The sequence below is a fragment of the Muntiacus reevesi genome, chromosome 1, assembly GCF_963930625.1.
Source record: "Muntiacus reevesi chromosome 1, mMunRee1.1, whole genome shotgun sequence".
Taxonomy (NCBI): Eukaryota; Metazoa; Chordata; class Mammalia; order Artiodactyla; family Cervidae; genus Muntiacus; species Muntiacus reevesi.
In genome coordinates, this window is record NC_089249.1 from 246,644,630 (window position 1) to 246,668,129 (window position 23,500).

At 43.4% G+C, this 23,500-nt stretch overlaps 1 protein-coding gene across 1 annotated transcript; it reads left to right on the forward strand.

The window, feature by feature from the left end:
- The first annotated feature begins 923 nt into the window (after positions 1-923).
- Positions 924-13,501, forward strand: LSM11 (LSM11, U7 small nuclear RNA associated). The gene is made up of 4 exons (XM_065919000.1): positions 924-1,370; positions 5,691-5,830; positions 7,753-7,836; positions 8,302-13,501. The coding sequence occupies exons 1-4, from the start codon at positions 926-928 to the stop codon at positions 8,710-8,712; spliced, it is 1,080 nt and encodes a 359-aa protein (XP_065775072.1). The 5' UTR covers positions 924-925; the 3' UTR covers positions 8,713-13,501.
- Positions 13,502-23,500: the final 9,999 nt, after the last annotated feature.

A 23,500-nucleotide genomic window follows, 5' to 3' on the forward strand; every position in this document is an offset into this window, starting at 1 on the left:
ACATTCGTAGAGCATTTATTACACCCTATTTGCATATCTTTCGTTCTTCAGACAGTTTCTTGAAACCGTTTCTAGCATAGGCAGACACGACTGAGCGACCGAACTGAACTGATCATATCTCAAAAGAGAATGTAAAGCTCAGAGAAGCTAAATAGTTGGAGCCCAGGCGTCTGAACGCCAGTGATGCAGAGCATAAGAACAAATTGGGACATTCCTTGTTCTCTTCCTGGACTTCCCTGATAGCTCAGTTGGTAAAGAATCCACCTACAATGCAGGAGACCCCCGTTGGATCCCTGGGTTGGGAAGATCCGCTGCAGAAGGGATAGGCTACCCACTCCAGCATTCTTGGGTTTCCCTTGTGGCTCAGCTGGTAAAGAATCTGCCTGCAATGTGGGAGACCTGGGTTTGATCCCTGGGTTGGGAAGATCCTCTGGAGACGGGAAAGGCTACCCACTCCCATATTCTGGCCTGGAGAATTCAGTCCGTGGGGTCGCAAAGAGTCGGACTTGACGCAGCGACTTTCACTTTCACTTTGTCCTCTTGCCACTGCTTCCCGCCAGCTCAAGCTACTAGTAGACCATAATTCCAGAGAACCGAGAAACACCTGGGGAGCTTGTCAAGCTGACGGTCCCGGGCTCCATCCCCAGGGAATCCGGACTATCAGCAAACACCTAAAGTGATAATGATATTGATGGGAAAACTTGCGTTAACGCAAATGAACCTCTTCCCCAGAACGCTGATGCGCTCCGAGCCCGGGCCGAAAAGCTGCCGCGCACCACACCCCTGGCGGCGCACAGCGCAGGCAGACGCTGCCCCCTGGCGGCCGCCCCAGCGCAGTGAGACTCTGCGCCGCGGCTGCGCAGTGACGCCCTCTGGCGGCCCCGCTCCTTCTTCCCATCGGCCTCGGCTTGCGGGCCTTTCAAACATGGAGGAGCGGGAGCGGGGGGCGAGGTCGGCTCGCGCTGCGAGCCCCGCGCGCCCGCCCAGCCCGCGGTTGGATGTCAGCTCTGACAGCTTCGACCCGCTGCTGGCCCTGTATGCGCCCCGCCTGCCTCCCATTCCCTACCCCAACGCGCCCTGCTTCAACAACGTGGCCGAGTACGAGAGCTTCCTCAGGACCGGGTTACGGAGCGGCGGGCGCGGGCGGGCGCGGGGCGCGGCCGCTGGCTCAGGGGGCCCTGCTGCGGCCGCCGGGCCCTCGGGCAGGACCCGCCGCCGCCCGGACGCCCCCGGCCCCGACCCCGAGCGCATCCAGCGCCTCCGCCGCCTCATGGTGACCAAAGAGGAAGGGGACGAGGCCGCCGAGGCGCGGCGGCGGGGTCCGGGTCGGAGCAGGAAGGCGCCGCGCAACGTGCTCACGAGAATGCCCTGTGAGTCCCGCGGGCGGGGCGGGGGCCGGGCCGGCTGTCCGGAAGGCGGCGGCCCTGCAGGCGTGTGCCGGGTGACAGCCGCTCGGCGCGGACCTGTGTTTGTATCAGGGGGAGGGTCTTGGTGAAGGCTGAAGAGAGAACCAGCGACCGTGGGGAGGTCAGCTTGAGGAACTGACGGTCTGTAGGGGCAGTGAGCCAAGAGTGGCAAGGCTCTAGAGGTAATAAGTAGCCACGGGTAGGGTCTGCTTGGATAACATGCGTAAAGGTGATGGGGGCCACAGAAGTGGCCACAGAGGTGATGAGGAGCCTGCTGAAATCGGTCTGCAGGAGTGACTGGGGGGTGGGGGGTGCCCGGGGGATTCTGGAGAGGTGGTGAGCCTGGAAACGGGACATCATGGGGAGGATTTGCAGAGGTGATGAAGTCTTGGGGCCACGCATGGTGAGAGGAGGGAGGGCACAGCCGGTATTGGGGCAGGGAGAGTGGTTTGGTCAGTGAGATTTGTGGGTGATGGGACGCAGTATGAGGAGATTGTTCAGATAGCACAGGGGACATAATCTCATGACCTCTGCACATTAAGTGACAGCTCGTTCTCGGTGCTGTAAGCAGAACGGGCTGCAGGGTCTTGACATACATATGTTCACAGAAATGCAGCAGGCGCAGAAGGCCACTAAAGGGCAGACACTTTTACAGCCTCTCTGCCGGCTGAGTGCAGGGACTCTTGTCTGTCAGGCTCCTATTACCATATGCACAGGTTATTTTGAGTTCTGAAGGTGTAAATGGCATGAGGGGATTTCTTGCAGCCTCCTAATAGTTCCTTAGAGTAAAGCTGTAAATAGCAGAGATTGCTAACGTGTGAATTAGGTCTTGTATAAACGGAATAGAAACAGCCCAGGGTCATGTCTTCGTCATCTGGCAAGCAGTTCTGACATCTGCCCCATGAACACAATGACCTACTTAGCCATTCAGAGCATCTGTATCCTGATAGCTAAATTGTGGCTTTATTAAATCACTGCCTTTGGAATGGAGGGTTTTGCTAAGTAAAGGAATATTTTGTTTCTTTCCTAGAAGTGTGTTAAGAGAGCAACATCCTGAAAAGCTGAGTGCTGTTAGCGGTGCCTTTGTGATTACAGTGCCAGAGCATCACTGCCTAAGCTAGGGTTTACTCCAGTTTGCTTGCCCAGCAGTGACACAGATTATGCATGTGCCTAAATGAAGAGCAGTTTGGGGGAGCTTATTTTGCCCATAGTTTTTGCCACTATCAGATATTTGAAATGCCCTCCAAGTCTCAGATTGTAACATTTATTTCCATTTTGCCAATTATTGCTTTGCTGCCAAGATTTTCCAGACAAAAGAAGTATTTCTATGTGGTGAGTGGTTTTGGCTTTACCGGTGGAGCACTTTGCCATATTATTAGGATGAAAGAGTGTGAAAGCCAGCTTTATCAACTTTCCACAATTAAATGTATGCCTGGAATCAAAGTCTCAAAATGTGCTCTAGGCACTGAAAATTTTAACCCCACCACTGGAAACATGGTAGAGATGAGCAGATATCACAAAAAATTGATGATCTTCAGGAAGCAAAAAAAAGCATAGCAGCAGGGGTGAGGATTAGATTTTTTCCACAAAAGAATTCATATAGAAGTCAGCTTTAGGTCTTGCGGTTAAGGAAGGGCATGCTTGACGATAACAGTAATTATTTAAAAATAAGGCTGTTGAGCATGTAATAGATGCTAAATAAGCATGTAATATATGCTAAATTACATATAGCAAAATTCACTCCTCAGGTGAGTAAAAAGGTTATGAATTCATCACCACAATCAAGGTACAAATCAAGGAGTTCCCCAGTGACCTAGTGGTTAAGATGCTGCACTTCCAATGCAGGGGATGCAGGTTCAAACCCTGATCAGGGAACTAAGATCCCACATGCTGTGTGGCAAAAAAATAAAATAAAATAACATGTAAAGTTAAACTTACCATAGGGCCTGGCCCATACTGAGGGCTCAGGAATTGGTGATAATATTGGTGACAGTGATGCTACTGCTGCTGTTGATGTGAAGGAGGGGAGCTTGGAGACTCTTGAAGTGAACCAATAGTATGATGAGGCTCTGGACTGTATGTGGAAATAGAAAAGAAAGGTCAGGTCTTAGTTATTGAGAATCTCTTGTCTGGACTTAGTATTGGCTATAGGAAGGGAAAAATAAAAGAGTGGGGTTAAAAATGACCTGAATTTGGAAGGCTGTGGCCCAAGGGTAATGGCAGTGGAGAGCGGGATTTGGAAGAATAACTTCTTCAAAGATAAGGCATAGATATAGTTTTAGAAGCCTGGCTCATCTCCATTTGGAGTTTGTCACAAATACTGCTGAGAAGAGATTCAGAATGTGCCTTGTGATTCTGAGTGTGGAACTTTTTTATCTCTTGGGATTTTGCTCTGATAGGTGGTGCCAGTGTTGTATTTTTGATTACATGAGAGAAATATTCCCTGGAGTTATACCTTGTTAAACCTTTGGAAGAAAAAAAAATCAAAAAAGGTACAGATATGAAGGTTGAAAACCTGAGTTTACCATTTGTTTAATTAGAACAAGAGATTTTTGTTAAGGTACATGCTTGTCCTTTCTCCCTGATTTGGGGGTGTGTGGGGAGTAATGCCCCTGTTTTCTTCCAAGTTAGAAAAAGAGTGGCCTTTCTAACCTTTGTGGAACATATGTGTATAGTGGGAAAGAGGAGTGAATGTGGAAGGCAAGTAGAGTAATCTAGGCGTTGTGACCAGTTTCTAAGAAATTTAATTATAGGAACTTATTCATTACATGAAACTAGAAGTTACCTAGTCTAACCTCATCTTGTGAATGGGGAAACTTGGCCTTGTAAAGAAAAAGTTGCTAACTAAGTTCATACAACTAGTTATAATGACCTAAATGTTGTTTACAGTGCTTGGTTTGACACCATCTATAACACATATACAGATGTGTGTATATAAACATACTTTAGTATGTCAGAGGTTCAGAGAATTTTAAAATATGGCTAGAGGAGGGATGGATGGTGAAGGTCAGGCCAAGGTTCTCATGTTCCTTTCCAAGGCCACTGTTTCTGACACTCTGCCTTCTTGCTGAATCTTCAATCTGACAAGCTCCTGTTTCTCATCTGCAAAGTCACTTAATCCAAGAATATCTTCTTTTATTAACTTATCCCTGCCATCATTTATAAGCCAGTCCATGAGTGAGGCGTAAGGAGGTTAAGAGTAACCACCTTAGGTGTCCAAATTGAAGTGCAAGACACTTGTTCTCTTTTATGCTTATACTAAAAATAAGACAGATATTTTTCTTTGTTTACTATCAATAACAATAACTTCCAAAGAACTATCCCTTTCAGACTTGAGGGGAAGAATGAGATTGTGTAAATGTGAGTGTGTGTGTGTGTGTGTGTGTGTGTATGCATGCATGTGCAGTTTTCTTTAGGTAGGTTTTATGTAGTACAGCATACTGTGATGGCTAAATTAACATGAAATAATAGAAATAAAACTCAGCCTTGCTTTCAAGCTCTGAAAAAAAAAGAATCCATCATAATAAAGGCTGCAGTTTATAGTCCCAGCATTCCTCACATGAATTGTTATATCTCTTTTCATATGATGCTTATCAGCAATTTCATAGGAGTCAGCTACTCAGCAGGTGCCTTTACATCAGTGAGGCCTGGAACATAACCAGGCCTCTTCCTCCTCATGTGAAGATGATGTTCACTGAAAACGCTAGTGGCCTAAGAGCACGAGCTTCTGCGTGATGTAGCTTAGACAGAGAGGGCCAAAAAGCCATTCTGTCTTAGATGATTGCATGTGTTTCAGGGCAGATGAGTCACACAGTCCATTTCCCTTAAACCTATGACCAAAGTTCTTGGTTCTTTGGAAGGCTCAGGCTGGGAATGAAGTTCGTGAGATTTATCCTGAAAACGGTTGTTATACAAGGCAGAGAACTGAGAAGAATCTAGCTGCTGATGTGCACGTTTAGTATAGTATTTTTTTGCCCCCAAAAGTTTTTAAATGATGCTGCCTCTTAGAATCAGAGACATCATAGAAATAGGATTTGGAGGTAGTGAGACATTTGGATGGTAGCCTCGCGGGGGGTTTACGCATGTTCCGGGCGTCTTGTCTCATTTCAGTGCACATCGCCTACCCCTGACATGCTGCCCCCGGGCCTTCCTGCTCCTGTGGCGAGGTTGCCAGAGCCATACTCTGTTGCCTTGTATTGCTGGAGATGGTTGGGTGGTCTTGGTTGTTAATTCTGGGAATGAGAGCAGGTATTCATTCTGTGCTGACGGTTCTTCTTGTTTCAGTGCATGAAGGCAGCCCTCTGGGTGAACTCCATCGTTGTATCCGGGAGGGGGTGAAGGTGAATGTTCACATCCGCACTTTCAAGGGACTTCGGGGCGTCTGTACTGGCTTCCTCGTTGCATTTGACAAGTTCTGGAATATGGTAATTAAGCCTTCCTCAAGGAACTGGAGCACCTCCTAAGGATTAAATCTTTTATATATCTCAAGGACTTTATTCAGCGAAACCTCCAGAATAACTTCCCAGAAGCCCTAGAATCTTTGAACTCGCTAGGACAACAATAAAAAAGTTATTTTTATTGTTTTCCCTAAAGGCAGTGGCTTTCACCTGGGATGATTTTACCTGTGCCTCCTTCCCAGGGATACTTCGCAACGTCATCTTCTGATTGTGGGATGGAGTACCACCAGCATCTAGTGGGTAGAGGCCAGGGCTGCTGCTCCGCGCCCTACAGTCCACAGAATACCGTGCCCACAACAGAGAATTATCTGGTCCAGAATGTTACTAGTGCCAGGGTTGAGAAATCTAGCCTTAAGGAATAACTACTTATTACATCTTTTAGTAATTTTATATTGATTTCTTACCGGTTATTTTTCATTCGTTTAAAAATATTTATTGACTTTCTACTTTGGCTGGGCACATTGCTAGGTAGAAATTTCAGGAAGGAACTTAAACTACAACTTTTGGAAAGATAGATGAGGATAGAGGGGAAGCAGCCATATTAATAAGCCAGACACTTTGCACAGTGTTTGCTTATGAAGGAGTGTACCGTGTGCCCTCAGTCTTCTAGAGGCTTACTGTCTATTCACGAGACATCTGGAAGAGAAAAAGGACACAGAGCACAACTCCGATACGAGACAGTTCAAATAGGGGCCACCAGGGCTTTCTAGTGATTCTTTCCATACGATCTTCTATTGCCAGTTTTTCTTCTCTTTGTGCTTTATCTTCATCTGTGCATGCCCCTTGATTACAGTAGTAGTTGCTAATACTTACTAAGCACTTGCTATATGCCAGCAAGGACTTTATATATAATAACTCAGTAAATGAGTTGTAAGTCTATCACTGTTCTATTTCACAAATGAAGTAACTGAGGCTAGTGATTTTGGAAGGTTGGTCCCAAATCACACTCTTAGTAAGTGAAAGGGACTGTAACTTCATCTTTTCTGGCTTCTGAGTCCATGTTTTAAACTGTATGGAGTAATAAAACTTGGATTCAAATCCAAGCTTAACGTTTGGTAGCTGTGTAACTCTAGGCAAAGTAATTTCTCTGAGCCTCAGTTTTCTCATTTCTAAAATGTAGGGGGGAATATGTTTTATTATTGTAAGTTTGCCTTTGAAGGGATTTAAGAGAATATATTTGACAGTGGTGGCAATAACAATACTGTCAGCTTATGTTTGTAAGATGATTCACACTTTTCAAAGTAATTTCTCATACATGATCTCATTTGATTCTAATGGCTGCCCTGTAAGGTTGATCTTTCATCAAGAATTCACCAGCATTTCTGTGTATTACCTTGGTTAGTCGCTTCATTGCTGTCATAAGGCAGAGAGACCGAAAAGGGAAAATCAGGAGTAGTGTTTCGTAAGGTGTGGTCTGAGGCTGTCCTGCATCAAAATCATGGGGTTTCTGGTTAAAACAGAAAGTTCCCAGGCGTACAGAATCAGAATATCTTGGAGAATAACCTTAGATTTATATTTTGCCACATTATTGACAGGAGGATTTTTGCAGAAACTAATGCCTGTGGTGTTAATACATCTCTGGTCAGTAATGTGTTAATAAGCTTCCTAGATTATTCATGCTCCCTGAAATGTAAGCGCCTCTACCCTGAGTTTGCGATGGCCCCTTACCATAGGAGAACCCCATCTTACATGGTCGTAACAGCTTGGTGTTCCTATTCAGAGGGGACCATGTATTACCATTTGTTCCTGCCCAAGAGCTGAGTCACCTGTTAAGTTTAGTCTAGTATAATTAGATGGTATTCTGCCTTTAAAATTTTTTCCTGAAAGCTATAAAAATAATATTTTGAATGATGCCATATTTTTCCTTCCTTTGGTCTCTTTTTCTCTAGGCACTTACTGATGTGGATGAGACCTACCGAAAACCTGTTCTAGGCAAAGCATATGAACGGGATTCTTCATTGACTCTCACCAGGGTAAGCAGTTTCCCCTGACTTTGAGTACCCAGTGTGTTTTCAAGCTAAGGAATTAAGATCACTGAGCCTAGGGATCAGGGTTTCCCAACAGTAAAGCCCTATTGCTGTCAACCAGGCATGCTTGGACCAAGATCCTCATTAGTCTGCTCTCATGCATCCAGTGAGCAAAAAATGAGTTTGTATTTCTTACTCGCATATTGTTTGAGCAACAAATTACCTCATCAGGTCTGAATGTCTTTCAGTTTTATACCATAGAAGAAGTGGGTACCTTTTCTCTTTACATACTTACTGATTTATCTGAGTTATGGCTAGAAGTAGAAAATTTGTTACTAACTTTTTTAAAATTGCAAAGCAAACAGTCTACAGAGCATGATTAAGGAATCTAGTCTTTCTTTTGTATATCGAAAAAAAAGAGATGTTGAAAACTGAAGAGAAGGCTAATACTTGTCATTGCTTTCCTTGCAGCTCTTTGATCGACTAAAACTGCAAGATTCCTCCAAGAAGGAAACAGATTCTAAGTCTGCAGTTGAAGACTCCACTCTCTCCAGATACTCCCAGACATCCACATGGAAGGTGGCCTCGGTGTGGGGAAGAGGAGACACTGACCGGAGTTCACGCAGGCGTTCCCGCTCCGTCCCTTCTTCCCTGCAGGCGTCTGCAAGGGAGGAGTCCAGGTCAGAGCTGTCAGGGAGGACTACACGGACAGAAGGGTCCAGTGCGGGGGGTACCTTTTCCAGGGCTACCACCCTTTCCAGGGGCCAGTCCCGTAAGAAAAAGAGAAAGCCCAAAGTGGATTACCAGCAGGTTTTCACTCGACATATAAATCAGATTTTCATTCGAGGCGAGAACGTCCTGCTGGTTCATCTTGCACAGTGACTGGCTCAACCTCACTTGAGCTTTGGTTTTAGAAATACAATGCATGAATTGCTGCTATGCTGTATCCTAGTTTCCCAGTGTAACTCTGAGTTGGAGTGATCCCTCTGGTCCAGCATGTGCAGAGTATAGAGCCAGGCTCAGGCCCTCTGGGAGATGAGGTCCTGAAGGGAAAATAGGGCTTGAGAGGGTGGTGGGTGTTTGCATTAATATCACAGCAGAAGCTGTACAGAGCATGGTATATGCATCTGATTTGGTATTATGGTCTACTGCATACACTCAAACCAAATATAAGATCTTGAATTGGGGAGCATGGTATGAACTGAATTAACTTCACAGACACTATAGCATGGTGAAGGAGAAAGCCTCCTCAGGGAGAATGATCTCATTTCTAGAAGCTAGTGCCCTGAGTACTCATGAACTTGTATCTAAGAGTAGCAGTATAAATCACCCCGAGCCCTGCATCCGCACCTTGTAACTAACCTTTAAGTTTCTCTCTTGATCGAGGAATGTACTTTGCTATCTCTTAATATCTGTAAGATATAACAAGGCTACGCATTTATGTAAGAGTGAAATCTGGGTGGGTGGCATGCTCCAATGAATGATGTGTCTTCATCCCGCTCCATGTATGGGAAGAAATAGGGGACCTTGTTGTTGGTTTTCCTCTTGCCAGAGGGAGTTTCTGCAGATGGTGTACCAGGTGGGACTGTAAGATGCTCTTTTCCTTCTCTTCTTTCACTTTTGTGGCATGGTGCTAGTGCATGTACCTGCGTATTGCTCCTCTGTGTATAGTGTGACCTGTCCTGTGAGCTTTATAGCAGGAGGCTGTGACCTTCATGACTGGCTGCAAAGAGTTCTGCATGAACTCAAGCATACACACACATCATGTGGCTGAGAGCACCCTTTCTGGGCAGGGCTGGCCCTGTCCCGAGTGTCTTTCAGGATGGTTTTCCATGAAACCGGGGTGGAGTTTCATTCCCTTGTGTCAGGCCAAAGAGGTTCTCACAAAGTACAACAGTGGTGTCTCTAAGGGACACGTTACTCAGCCCGGCTTGAGTAACCGAACACCAGGCCACCTGCTACTATTTCTACTTGAATTATATGCTTTTTCAATCACCAGTGCAAAATAGGCTATATCTCGACACAGACTGTTAGGCAATATTGACCTTTTGTTTTGTTAGTTTATGTTAGGTTTTATTTTAGATATCTTACATTCAAAGTGAGAATGAGAAATAGCTCACTAGTTAAAATGTTTGAAAAGAAAAACTTCCTCTGCTGTATTTGTTGTGTAACTTAAATGAGCCTTCTGAGAAGCAGGTGAGTCTTGCTCAGAGAGTTGGGCTGGGACTCCTGGGCCTTCATCTGGCTGGGCCTCTGGCTCTTCATGGAGTGAGAGGAGAGCAGAGTAACCCCTCTGTGCCTCAGGTTTTCCCCACCAGACACCTACCTCACAGGGGTACTGAGGAAAAGACTGTGGGGAAGGCGTTTTACAGCCTTTTAGCATATGTAAGTGCCATGAGTAACCTTTACTCACTCTGTTTCATAGCTTGCTAGAAGTTCACTGTCTCATGAGCAGAGTAGGTGCTATATGATATAAGAACATAATCTCTGTAGGTGTTAACAGTTATGATCTTCTTGTCATCAGAAGGCAGTGACATCTTCAGGAACTACTTTCCACTTTCCATTCCTCCTAAGGGACAATGGAAGTTCTCAGAAGAATATCTTTAGTGAAAGAAAAGTAACAATTTTTTTGCTGCTCTCCCACATCCCAGCTCCCACCCTTTTCTGGTTGTGATGAGAGGGAATTCCCCTGCACTTTTTGGGGGGTTTATATGCCAGCACTGAAGGAAGGATGTGAATCTAAAAATAGCACATCCCTGAAAGGGAATCTGTGGAAGTTGTTTTATTTGATTTTGTTTCAAAGTGGGTTTTACATATACTCTTTAGAACCAGATGAGATGCACTAAACATTTAGAGAGGTTCTAGTTTACACATGCAAGTGAACACTTATCTTTGGACACCGCCAGTCTGAATCTTTTTAAGTAGTATGTTCTAAAATCAGTCATCTTGTTAATCATCAGGCACCCAACTTTACCGGTCTCCCCTGTTTGACTGTCCCCATCTGTCTGTCTGTCATGTCCCTCAGCTAGAAGCTGTAATAGTTAGCTAGATGTTCGCAATAAAGGAGAAATTTGGAATCAAATGGAATATAATCAGTTTCCATTCATTGTAGTGCCTGATTAAATCTAACCTTATTTTAAACCCATGCTTATTTCCTTGTTTGCATATGATTTTCATGTATCCATATAACGATTGATTCACTGCTTTTCTGCCCAACAATTATGGCTCTAAAAATTATTTTTAAACCTGTGTGCGATCTGTGTTGCGTGCCCATACCCCCCCCCCCCATTTATTGGTTTGGACAGTGATTCTGGGATGAGTACTGTCTAGTAAATGTGATGTTTTGTACAAAACATGATTATCATTATTTTAGAGAAGTAAATTTTTAAAATTATTGCTTTTTCTTTATTATTGGAGAAATTTTTCAAAATGAAGGAAAAATATATTCTAAAAATGTGTATGCTGCTCAAAAATGTGATCATCTAGGACATTTTTAACAAATTGCTATGGAAATAACTGAAGTCTTCCTCAGGAGAAGGCAAGGAAAGAAAAAGGGGAAATAACAGCCAGAACGGTAGATTTCTGGAGGCCCCCCATCAGCTCACTAAGGGGGCCCTAAACAGCCGATATACACCACAACTGGCTTCTAGTATTCTCCAGGGATTTGAGATTGAGTCTCTAGTTCTTATTTTTTTTAACTTTGAACTGAAGTTCTTCAGAGTAATCTCTAGACAAGGTTCCTGTTTTCAGGGCAGACATACGAACTTGTTGAGGACTTCTGAGGGGTATCCAAGTTTGTTAGAAAGTAACACGGGACTGAGAGATGGAAGGTGTGGCTTCACCCCCAGGACGATTTCATGGACCATTATTTGTACACAGAGGTGGTTCACTTCTAGGTGAGGTGCTTCACCTACTTCTACTGCTTCACCACTAGGAGAGGCTGCACTTTAGGTTGTTTGTGCTGGTATTTAGGAAGTATTTCTGCTTTCTTTCAGAGACCAGCTATGATAGAGGTGGGCTGTTTGTGAGATGGTTAGCTAGAGTTGTCAGTGGCAGGTGGCCTTAGACCAGTTGATTCCTTCTTCTGCATGGTGCGTGTCAAGTCAGAAAACCTAGAAGCTGTTAACATTAAAGTCAAGATGCATAGGAGTCCTTGCTAGAGTCGTTAGTGAATGAAGAAGGGCTTTACCTATCCTCATGGTGAAAAGGTCCAGGAGTACCTTTAGAGATTATCAGCCCCAGCCTCAGAAGCCTTATACAAACCTAGGTGTACTGCTTGTACCCCTTGAGAAAGAACCTAACTTGATGCAGAATGGATATTTGTATTTCTATTTGTACTATTTTCATAGCAGCAGACATGGGCAAAATCATGAAATAGAATCTGTTCTATAAATTAGTTTTTTAAATTTTCTCTTATTTTTGCCTTTAGGAACAAATTTAAATTATTCAAAGACAGCTAGCTGTCACTGGTGCTGCCCCAAAGCTTTCTAATCTTTTATATATTTTTATGAATGAAATGGTTGCTGTGGGAAGACCAAGATTCATCTAAGAGTGTCATGGTATAAACAGAATGGTTTGCAGTTGTTTGAATTTTACTTTTACTATGCCAGATATAGAATGCAGTCGACCCCTTTTCAGTAGCTTCTGTTCATCAGCTTGTGTGTTTCTGGATAGCAACTCCCAGAAGACTTTTCTTAGTGTTTGTGAAGAAAGAAAATCTCATCGAGGCCTGTGTTGCAAAGGTGGGTGGTCTGTCATTACTTCCCGGCAAATTGAGTTGATGGATTTAAGATAAGCCTTTGGGGTTCCTCTATCGTTTCCTGGGCTTTGAGGAAGGGGTGGCCTCCTTTACTCATGGTGTTTTGAGTGTGTTTCAAATGTTTGTAAGTTCTCTTGCACTCCTCTAATAAAAATGAAAGCTGTCTGTGAAGACATGGCTTTGGATGGTTTGGAGATCTAGGAGGAAAAAAAGAAGTACACCTGAGACCTTCAGTTGGTCTTTTATTTATTTAGAATAAAAAGTAGTTTGATAAGCTACCAGAGCTAGCGCTTCTTTAGAAACATTCTCTGAAGAGATAGGAACTGTCCCACAGGAAAGCTATAAAAGCTATTCCCAGTACATTGCAATTGCTTTTGATTTTTAATCCTTTGGAGCAAATGTCTGATGTTATGTTTTTAGAGCTGTGGGGGGAAAATGTTCTTTAAAACAAATTTAGGGGTGTTACTGAAACAATGACTGGCTGAATTATGTGTGAGCTAAGCTCTAGGGCAGCTGTCCAGTTCTTTTTCTGTTGTCCCGACAGTAAAGCAGATAGTAAGCGATGTCTTGAAAAGTGATTTGCTTATTCCATCCTGACATCTAAAGGCATTAGCCTCCTATTTGGCAGCCCTGGGGAACCCCTCCGCACCATGACTTATTACCTTGTTTTTTAGACAAGGCTAAACCTGGATGACTCTGTGTATTAATAGTTTCACTCTTCATATACCAGCTGCTACAAGAAAAACCATGACTTTTAATCTTGTCTTGAAGTTACTCCTCACTGTTAAATTCACCTAAACCCTTCCTGTGTATGAAGGGTTGCTGCTAGTAATGTCAGTTTGCAATGTTCTGCTTTCGGTGTTTGTCATACGGGAGTCTGGAAACTGTAATAAACATGATTGTCTTAATAAACTGGCTGCTTTGTCTCTGCTAATTGAGGCGGGATGGGTGGAGAGGAGGCGGCAGGGGAGTCTGTTACCCATGAAGACACCCATCTAGAAAGTTAACACGTCACAAGCCTTCTGCAGTCTCATTGTTGTAACCTTGTGGCTTTTCTTTAGCAAAGTACACATATCTAGATCATTATCCTCCAAGTTTATTTGAAGTTCACACTTAGAAAAGGAACTTGGCCCATGTTTGTGAATTCTCTTCTCTAAGCCCCAAGCAATGGTCATTGCCCTGTGAATTTGTCCTACCTAATAGCTCACTGGTGTTAATCCACTCTTCACAACCTGTTGAGATCACCATTGACTCAGCTCCCCTTGGAGAATTTTACCACATCTCGCTGATTGACACACTTCCAGGAATATCTGAATTTGCCACCGGCTCCTCTGTGCACATACAGGAAGTTGATCTGCCCAGAGATTTGCCACATTGATTACTTGACATCCTCTGTGTGCTTCTAGCCCTGAGTCACCTGAATAAGATGGACAAAAATGACATTGATTCTTAGAGGGGGGAACCTCAAGGTAACTATCAAGACCCAATTCCCTGCTTTCAAAGGATCCGTTAAGTTGGGCACAGTTGACATACAGGAAGTTTGTAGCCATCACAGTGGAGAAAAGAGAGGCAAGACCCACATGCTCCAGTTCTGGTGCTTGCTTGTTTTACATCTCAAAGACTTGTGATTAAATAAAAATGTCCTCATTAATCAAAATAAAGTCAGAAGAGTTTGCTAGCTTGACCTACAAAATGCACAGGGATGGTTAAATATTGGCAGGGAGTGGAGGCCAGTGGAATGAGATTTATCATCTGTTACTCTCCTGTTGCTTTCTGGATGGGAGTGGCAAAGAGAAACAAGTGCTTTGTCCAGCCCCGTTGTCCAGCCCCGTTTTCTCCTTGGACAGGAGTGAAGGGTATGTCAGTCTGCTCAGTTACCACTAGATGGCAGTAGCTTAAAGAGAACTGCTGAAGTGTAGACTCCCAGAAGGACCTGAGGCTCCGGATCTCCAGTTACTGCTACCATTTATTGTTAAATACTCACCAGTCTGAACTGAGATAATCAAGGAAAAGCAAACTGTAATCAACCCAAGTGGCAATACAACCGTCTCTTACCACTGCTGAGTTTCCATAATGTGAAGCTAAGGAAGCCTGACGGCAGCCTTCAGCCTGTGAAAGTGCCTAAGGAAGGGAGAAACGGCAGAGTGTCCACTATTTTAGGGAGTCTGCTGATATTCTCACATGGTGGAGTTCCTCATTTCTTCTCAGACTGCTGTCAACTCCACCTGGCCCCTTCCCGCCTGCTGGCAGGAGATTACTTCAGGAAAACTGACTTGATTCCCCTATTTCTCAGCTGCTGTCTCGCTTTTGGAAACAATTCACTTTCTCCCAGTGTTAATGCCTGATGCTCCTTTATGAGAGAGGTTGCATTTCTCTTGTGATTCCACAACCAGAATAAAACCTCCAGACCAAGGCTGCAAGCAAGGAAAATTTCTAATAGACACAGAAAAGTGTGGTGTTTTAGGCTGTGCACTGGGAGCAGGAGAAATAGGTGGGAAGTGCTGGTAAACCTCCCAGCACTTCACATCAGGGCCTTCAAAAGACCACCTTTTCTCTCCATCAAAGAATAATTTCCCAGCAGCCTATGGTGAAGAGGAATATACAAGTGCCAAACCTATTACATACATTACCTTGTTCAGATAAAGCCACAGCAAGGGGGAAATTTTATCCCCAATATGTGTGTGAGAGAACTGGAACAGATTAAATAAGTTACCAGCATCTCCCCTGGTAATAAATGGCAAATTTGGGATCTGTGTCTCTGTTTGTTGCTAGCCAGTTGTACCTTAAACATACCAAATTTCTCAGGCATTGAATAGGAAGCTTTGAGGACAATTGGAGTTAATCCCCTTAGATTAATCAGAAACCAGAGAGCTGATTTAAACTAGAGCTTTTGGTTTTTCACATGTCTAGTTCCTTTTGCCCAGTTCTTTGGCTGAAAGTGGACATGTCCATGGGGCTTCGTGGCTCCCAGAACGGACTGTGGCGGTGGGCGCCCCCAGGGTAGTGGTCCAGCTGTGGTAAGGGTGCCTGCCAAATGAGGACCATGTGGTATTTCATTTCACCCACCAGTTGGTTTGGCCCTGGAAGTGCCAAAGGTTTTTATCAACCTTGTTAAAAAGCAGATGGGGCAGCTACTGACCTTTCCCAAGTCCTCAGAACGCATGTAGAAAGCCTGCCACCCCTTTCTTTCCAGTGTTCTCCAAAACCTGGCAGGAATGCTTTCTGTAGGTCTTGACTTATTCATCTTATTAAAACAAAACAAAAAACCAAAACTTTTCTCAGTGCTAAACTCTGGATGTGCTAAAGCAGGAGAAAAGGATTAGCTGAAGGCCTATAGTCTTCCTAGAAAGATTGGCAAGCTGTCTTGTAAAATTTCCCTTCAACTGGATGATGTGTTAAGTTTCCAGAATATGACAATCCTAGAAGGAGCCCTTATCTTAGATGCTCACTAGTGGTTTTTAAACCTCAGTTTCCTCATCTCTAAAATAGGGATAATACCACCTATCTTATAGGGTTGGTGACAAAGTCCTAGGGTTTGCTGGGACTGGGTTGCTGTCTCAGCCCAGACAGCAAGTTTTAATGTCATTTATGCTATGATAAGCTTGCTGTGTGATGCTTAGCTGCTTTCTTCACTTCCCTGTGCTTGTGTTTCTCGTCCTGAGACCAGGCAAACAAGTGGACGCAGCACAATGCTGTCATCCTTTTTTTCCTAGCACACAGACCTTGAAAGATTGTTTTCAGGCTTCCTGAGTTCTCAGCACCTCCTCAGTTGTTTCTCCCTAGATTAAAACTTGAGCATATCATCAACTTCTTCACTGCTGGGAGAGTGTTGTGCTCCCCCAGGAATGACTTTAGGCTCCATGGGACATTCATTAGTTGGGGTTACAAGAGGACCACAGGGCACTGGAATGGTAATTTCCTACATGCGACCTCAGTGACCCAGAGGGAGCTAGCTCAGCTGGTCTGAGCATGTGGTTAATGAGGGAAGGGTCATGGTTTCACTCCTGTGTGGGCCAATTAGTGTCACGTGGAGAAGCACACTCCTGGGGCCCCAGGCAGCAGCTTTACACGGTGGCACTGGTCTCCAGGATGACTGTATGGCCATCATCACTATCAGAATCCCAACCCACAATGTACATCTTCCTTATTACTACATAGCCCATGGTTTCCAAGACTTGGGTCATTTGCAGAGCATCTCCATGATTTTTCCGCTATCCCAAGCAGACCACTGTATTTTTATTTATTTGATGTTTTTCTACACATTGCCTCACTTTTTTAGCTAACACTTAAAAGGAAGCCGTGCGTTACTACCATCAATGCAAATTAGGGAAATTTGCCTTAAATTGAAAGTACACATAAAAATAAATAGGCAGTAATTGAAATTAAACTGTTTATCTTCAGATTATAGGCAAAGACCTCCTGAGCCACAAGTGATCGATATCCTCCCATGTGTTAATAAATGCATGGATATAAACTGCATGTCTTACATAATAAACATACTGTTCTGTAATAAAATGGCCAAGTCAGCAAAAACAATATTCTAAAGCAATTGCTTCCATGGGAAAAGTTGGGATCAGTGACTAGGGAGTTTCACACTTGAAATGATGAAATTATTCTTGCAGGAATTTCAGCACCAAAGGTCTTTCTAGTAGTCTTTCTAATAGCCATAAACGTGTAACTATAAAATCTATAATCTGAACCAATCTGGGGTTTAATTTATATCCAGCTCTTGCGCAAAGTCATGGCTTTTGTTCACACTCTCCACTGGCACTATCATTAACACCATGCTTCTTACACATCCTTATCATTATCTCCCGTTTTATGATAAACAAACGTGCAAAGCAGATGTCTTGACTGCACAACATCTTTCTTCCCCTCCAGTCATGAGCCAGTGCACGCTGATCTCCCTAGTCAGCCAGTTCCTTACGGAGATCAAGATGTAACCAGTAGTGGTGCTGGTAATAAAAATGTATTCCTTAATTAACTGAGCATGTTACATCCAATCCAGTTATGAAAATGCGCACTGGAGGACAAATACACATAAAAAGACACACAGCAAACACATATGGGCCTCTTCAGGGTTGAGAGGGAGCCTGGCCACTTCCATTATTTGAGGCTCCCAATGCATTTAAAAAGTAAAGAAATATCAAAGAGTTGTAAATGTGTACATTTGTAAATTTTGGGTTGAATGTTGGACAGCTTCCAGTCCTCTCTGAACCTGTGAGAGGGAGCATAGCCTCATTGGGAGAGAATCCCAGTCTGTGTGTGAGTTCTTTGAGTGTGAAGTCCTAAGTCCCTGCCCCAAGGTCCGGAGATGAGCCCCACCAGGAAAATTATCTCATACAAAGATCTGGATTCAAATATGCCATAAGGCAGAGCATAACATTTTAGCCACGTGGAAACATGAAGCTATCAGGGACATAGAAGTGTTGGAAAGTGAATAGCTTTTTCTTTCTTATGTCTTCATTACTTTGTGGATTCTTGCTGTGACCACTTGTGTTACTTCAGTGCCATTTGGGTCTTCCCACTTGGGTAGGTTTCTCATCATCCTTAGAAAGCCCTGAATTAGTAGCAAAAGGGCCAGACCATTTTATAAGTGCCAGAAGACTTACTTAGATTTGTTGTTTAGTCACTCAGTCGTGTCTGACTCTTTGTGACCGCATGGACTGCAGCATACCAGGCTTTCCTGTTCTTCACCATCTCCCAGAGTTTGCTTAAACTCATGTTCATTGAGTTGGTGATGCCATCCAACCATCTCATCCTTGTTGTCCCCTTCTCCTCCTACCTTCAATCTTTCCCTGCATCAAGGTCTCTTTTAATGAGTCGGCTCTTCGCATCAGGTGGCCAAAGTATTGGAGCTTTAGCTTCAACATCAGTCCTTCCAATGAATATTCATGACTAATTTCCTTTAGAGTTGACTGGCTTGATCTCCTTGCAGTTCAAGGGACTCTCAAGAGTCTTCTCCAACACCACAGTTCAAAAGCATCAATTCTTTTGCAGTCAGCCTTCTTAATGGCCCAACTCTTACATCCATACATAACTACTGGAAAAACTTAGATTAGAAAATCAAAACATAAGAAATGGGAATGCAGTATCAGCTTTCTTCCACTGTATGTGGATCCACTGACTACTTTAACCACAAGAACTACTTTGAATGACTGCACGTGCACGTACACACACACACACACACACACACACACACACACACACACACACACACACACACACACACACATACAGACTCACAGTAAAGAGAAAGCAGACGCCTCCATGCCAGGAACATCTATAAAGTTCTCATTGCATGATTTTTGCCAGATCAGTAAGACTTTGTGACTGGGGAGTGTTACGTGAAATAGTGTGAAAATAGTATTTCCTTAAGATTGATCTATTAGGATTCCGTTTGTATGGCCTTGTTCTAAGACTGATGCTTACTTTATGCTCATTGTTTCTGAGGGCAGAAAGCAATTAGTTCATTTGAAACTCCATGTGATGCATCTGAGGCCTATGGTCTCTTTCCTACCCTCGCCTGGTCCAGTTGTCTCAGCAAGGCATTTCACTCCTCCTCCCTATCCCCAGAGTTCATGTGAACACAACTGTTGCTCCATGAAAAGTATCTTGGCAGAAGCTGCTCTGCCCTGGGCTGACTAAGAGTCATCTGTCCTGACTGGCTCACAACTATTTTAATTTATTTTTAGAAAATTATATATATATATATACACACACACACACACACACACACACACACACACACACACAGAGAAAGAGAGAGAGAGTCACATTAATACACCCTTAAATATTAATATATGTGTCATTTTAATAGAAACCAACATTATGACACCAAACCAAGAGTCAAATGGAGATTCCAACTCCGAAATCGTTGGGAGAAGCTGTTTTAAACCCTCTCATGGCAGAGGAAGCACAGAGAAGGATTCTGAATGTTTACTTCTAGATCTACCATCCATAATATTCCTTCCAGGATATGACCCTCAGTGATCATACTTCAAATCTAGGCTCTCTTGCATTAAGTGAGTATTCAAAACTGAATACTAACTCTTTATTTTGAAAAAATTTCAACAAGGGCCTAGGAGATCTATCTCAGGTCACAGATCTTACCAGGAAGTAACATGCCTGGGGACTTTCTGCACAGGACTGCCCAGATGGTGAGCTGTGGCATCTTGACTCATATAATTTGAGGCCTTCTCAGTTCTTGGAACCTGTGGGCCAGTCACTTCCAGCCACAAGCATCAGTGGCTCCATCAGGGTAGCTGAAAGGAAAAAGGTACAGAGGTGTGGCCCATGGCTATGTGAACATCAAATCTGACAGGCCCAGTGACATCTGGATTGTTATGCTCCCCGTCAAGGAACTGAATGCAGCAGCTCAGAGGTGGCTTCACATCTCAAAAGCCAGTGGTATCCGTTTGCCACTGCCCATCATGAAGACAAAGGCATAGGTTAGCTACTGAAAGAGTTGGTGTTCCAGGTGTCCCAGATGCCAGCACCAGCTACATTACTTAAAGGGCTCCCTGAAAAATGAACAAACATGTGGGGCTCCAGATTCAAAATTCATTTCAAGATGGTGACCACAGAGCATCAACCAAGCACGAGGGCCTTCTAAGTGTGGGGCCCCATGCAGGGGCACAGGTTGCACGTGAAGCGAGCCCTGAAGGAAGTGCGGCGCGGGCCAAGGTGGAGGCAGCTGGGAGTCCCACGGCAGTGCGGAGGGGACGGGGCACTCCTGGCAGGCAGAGCGCTGCCTCCGTCTTCACACGTGTTGGATTCTTTCTTCTGCTGGTAACTGACGTGCCCTTTCAGTGGTATCTAAGTTAGCTGTGCTTAGTAACTATTCTAACTTTGCGTGACTGGTGTACAAATTAAAGCATTATCATTATTTTAAAATACTTTGAGAAAGTTCCCAAAGATTTTAAATTCATTCACACAATCTCAGGGAATTTCGACAGTGCAGTTGTCAATGTAAGGGAAAAAACTGTTAGATTCTTTAAATATGACTCAAATGTTGTAAAAAAATTTTTGGAAGGGTTTCAAAAAGTTTTTCACTTTTATTTATATCACCTGTGTGAACAAAGTTTATTGTTAGTGATGACTACCAAGAATTTGAAGAGACCATGATTAGAAAGTCTTGATTAAAGTCTTCATCAGGAATTGCTATTTCAAGCATAAAATCTGATATTAAAAAACTATATTCATAAAAAGCAAATGCAAAATTTTCATTAAAAATTAAAGAGATTATTTTTTAGAAATTTCACACAAATTCAGTATTTAATATCTTCCCTAAATTTTGAGTTTTATTTTCTTATAATTATATAATAAAAAGAGTAATGAATGCTTTTGCCAAGTCCCATAGAGATGCCCAAGTCCCTCCACATTTACCCTAGGGTGTGCTTTAAAATATTTTCATTTCCCTATGTGTGCTATGAAGCAAAAAATGGGAGAAGGGGCAATCTAGCCAGCAGTTCTCCCAAGGATTCTGAAGCGAGTCATTTGCTTTTGCCCACTGGTGGTAATAGAGGCTATGAGGATTGACTTTAAAAGTCAGGGCATGAAACAGGATCCACACATAGTGACAACCAACAGTAATTCATAGAGCTGTTGAAGACATGAGACACCGCATGTTAGGTGCTCAGGATAGAGCCCGGAACATAGGAAATACTCAGTGAATGGCATTTACTCTTATCTGGCACCTTAGATAACTAGTAAGTTGACAAATTCTGTTGACTTTGTATCTACAATGCCTTAGCTCTGTTCTTTGTTGTTATTGTACAGTTGCTCAGTCATGTCTGACTCTGTGACCTCATGGACTGCAGGATACCAGGCTTCCCTGCCTTTCACTATCTCTCAGAGTTTGCTCAAACTCATGTCTATTGAATCGGTGATGCCATCCAACCATCTCATACTCTGTCTCGACTTTCCCCTCCTGCCCTCAATCTTCCCCATAATCAGGATCTTTTCCAATGAATTAACTCTTCGCATCAGGTGGCCAAAGTATTGGAGCTTCACTATCAGTCCTTCCAATGAATATTCAAGGTTGATTTCCTTTAGGATTGACTGCTTTGATCTCCTTGCTATCCAAAGACCTCTAAGGAATCTTCTCTAGCACCACAGTTTAAAAGCATCAGTTCTTCTGTGCTCAACCTTCCTTATGGTCCAACTGTCACATCCATACATGGCTACTGGAAAACCAAAGCTTTTACTAGATGGACCTTTGTTGGCAAAGTGATGTCTCAGTTTTTGAATATATTGTCTAGGTTTGTCATAGTTTTTCTATCAAGGAGCAAGCATCTTTTAATTTTATGGGTGCAGTAACCATCCACAGTGATTTTGCAGCCCAAGAAAATAAAATCTGTCACTGTTTCCATTTTTTCCCCATCTATTTGCCAAGAAGTGATGGGACCAGATGTCATGATCTTCATTTTTTGAATGTTGAGTTTTAAGTTAGCCTTTTCTCTTTCTTGTTTCACCTTCATCAAGAGGTTCTTTAGTTCTTTGCTTTCTGTCATTAGGGTGGTATCACTTGCATATCTGAGGTTGTTGATATTTCACATGGCAATCTTGATTCCAGCTTGTGAGTCATCCAGCCTGGCATTTCTCATGATGTATTCTGCGTCTAAGTTAAATAAGCGAGGTGACAATATACAGCCTTGATGTACGCCTTTCCCAATTCTGAACCAGTCTGTTCCCTATTCACTTCTAATTGTTGATTCTTGACCTGCATACACGTTTCTCAGGAGGCAGGTAAGATGGTCTGGTATTCCCATCTTTTGAAGAATTTTCCACAGTTTGTGATCCACACGGTCGAAGGCTTTAGTGTAGTCAATGAAGCAGAGGTAGATGTTTTTCTGGAATTCTTTTGCTTTTTCTGTGATCCAACAAATGTGGCAATTTGATCTCTGCTTTTTCTAAATCCAGCTTGTAGATCTGGAAGTTCTTGGTTCATGTACTGTTGAAACCTAGCTTGAAGGATTTTGAGCATTACTTTGTTAGTATGTGAAATGAGCTAAATAATTGTAGGGTAGTTTGAACATTCTTTGGCATTGCCCTTTTTGGGAGTTGGAATGAAAACTGACCTTTTCCAATACTCCAAAACCTTCCAATACTTCCAAAACTCCAATTGTTGAGTTTTCCAAATTTGCTGGCATATTGAGTGCATCACTATAACAGCACCATCTTTTAGGATTTGAAATAGCTCAGCTGGAATTCTGTCACCTCCACTAGCTTTGTTTGTAGTAGTGCTTCCTAAGGTCCACTTGACTTCACACTCCAGGATGTCTGGCCTGAGTGACTTTACTTTCCATTTCTCTTTTTCCGCAGTACCATGTTTAGCATTTTATCACTGCTCATCTGACAGTTGTATTTGCCTCTTAATTTGTCTTTTAGCTTCCATCGTCTTCATTTTTGAACCCTCTGTTTCAGTTAAGACACTTTAAGCAGCAAGTAACAGAATATCCAACTCAAGTGTGTTCTTCCATATATTCAGTTCAGTTCAGTCGCTCAGTCATGTCCAACTCTTTGTGACCCCATGAACTGCAGCACACCAGGCCTCCCTGTCCATCACCAACTCCTGGAGTCCACCCAAACCCATGTCCATCGAGTTGGTGATGCCATCCAGACATCTCATACTCTGTCGTCCCCTTCTCTTCCTGCCCTCAATCTTTCCCAACATCAGGGTCTTTCTAAATGAGTCAGCTCTTTGCATCAGGTGGCCAAAGTACCGGAGTTTCAGCTTCAGCATCAATCCTTCCAATGAACACCCAGGACTGATCTCCTTTAGGATGGACTGGTTGGATCTCCTTGCAGTCCATTTTTAAGATGTCCAAAGTTTCCAGAGTCAGTTCAGCAATTCAACAATATTAGGCCTCAGTTTTAGGGAATGTGTTCATGTGTGTGTGTGGCTTT

Excerpts from the sequence above, each read along its gene's own strand:
- LSM11 (XM_065919000.1), top strand. The coding sequence starts at position 926 with ATGGAGGAGCGGGAGCGGGGGGCGAGGTCGGCTCGCGCTGCGAGCCCC. Across the intron at positions 1,371-5,690 it reads CGTGCTCACGAGAATGCCCT|TGCATGAAGGCAGCCCTCTG; the intron begins GTGAGTCCCGCG and ends TTCTTGTTTCAG. Across the intron at positions 7,837-8,301 it reads CTTCATTGACTCTCACCAGG|CTCTTTGATCGACTAAAACT; the intron begins GTAAGCAGTTTC and ends CTTTCCTTGCAG.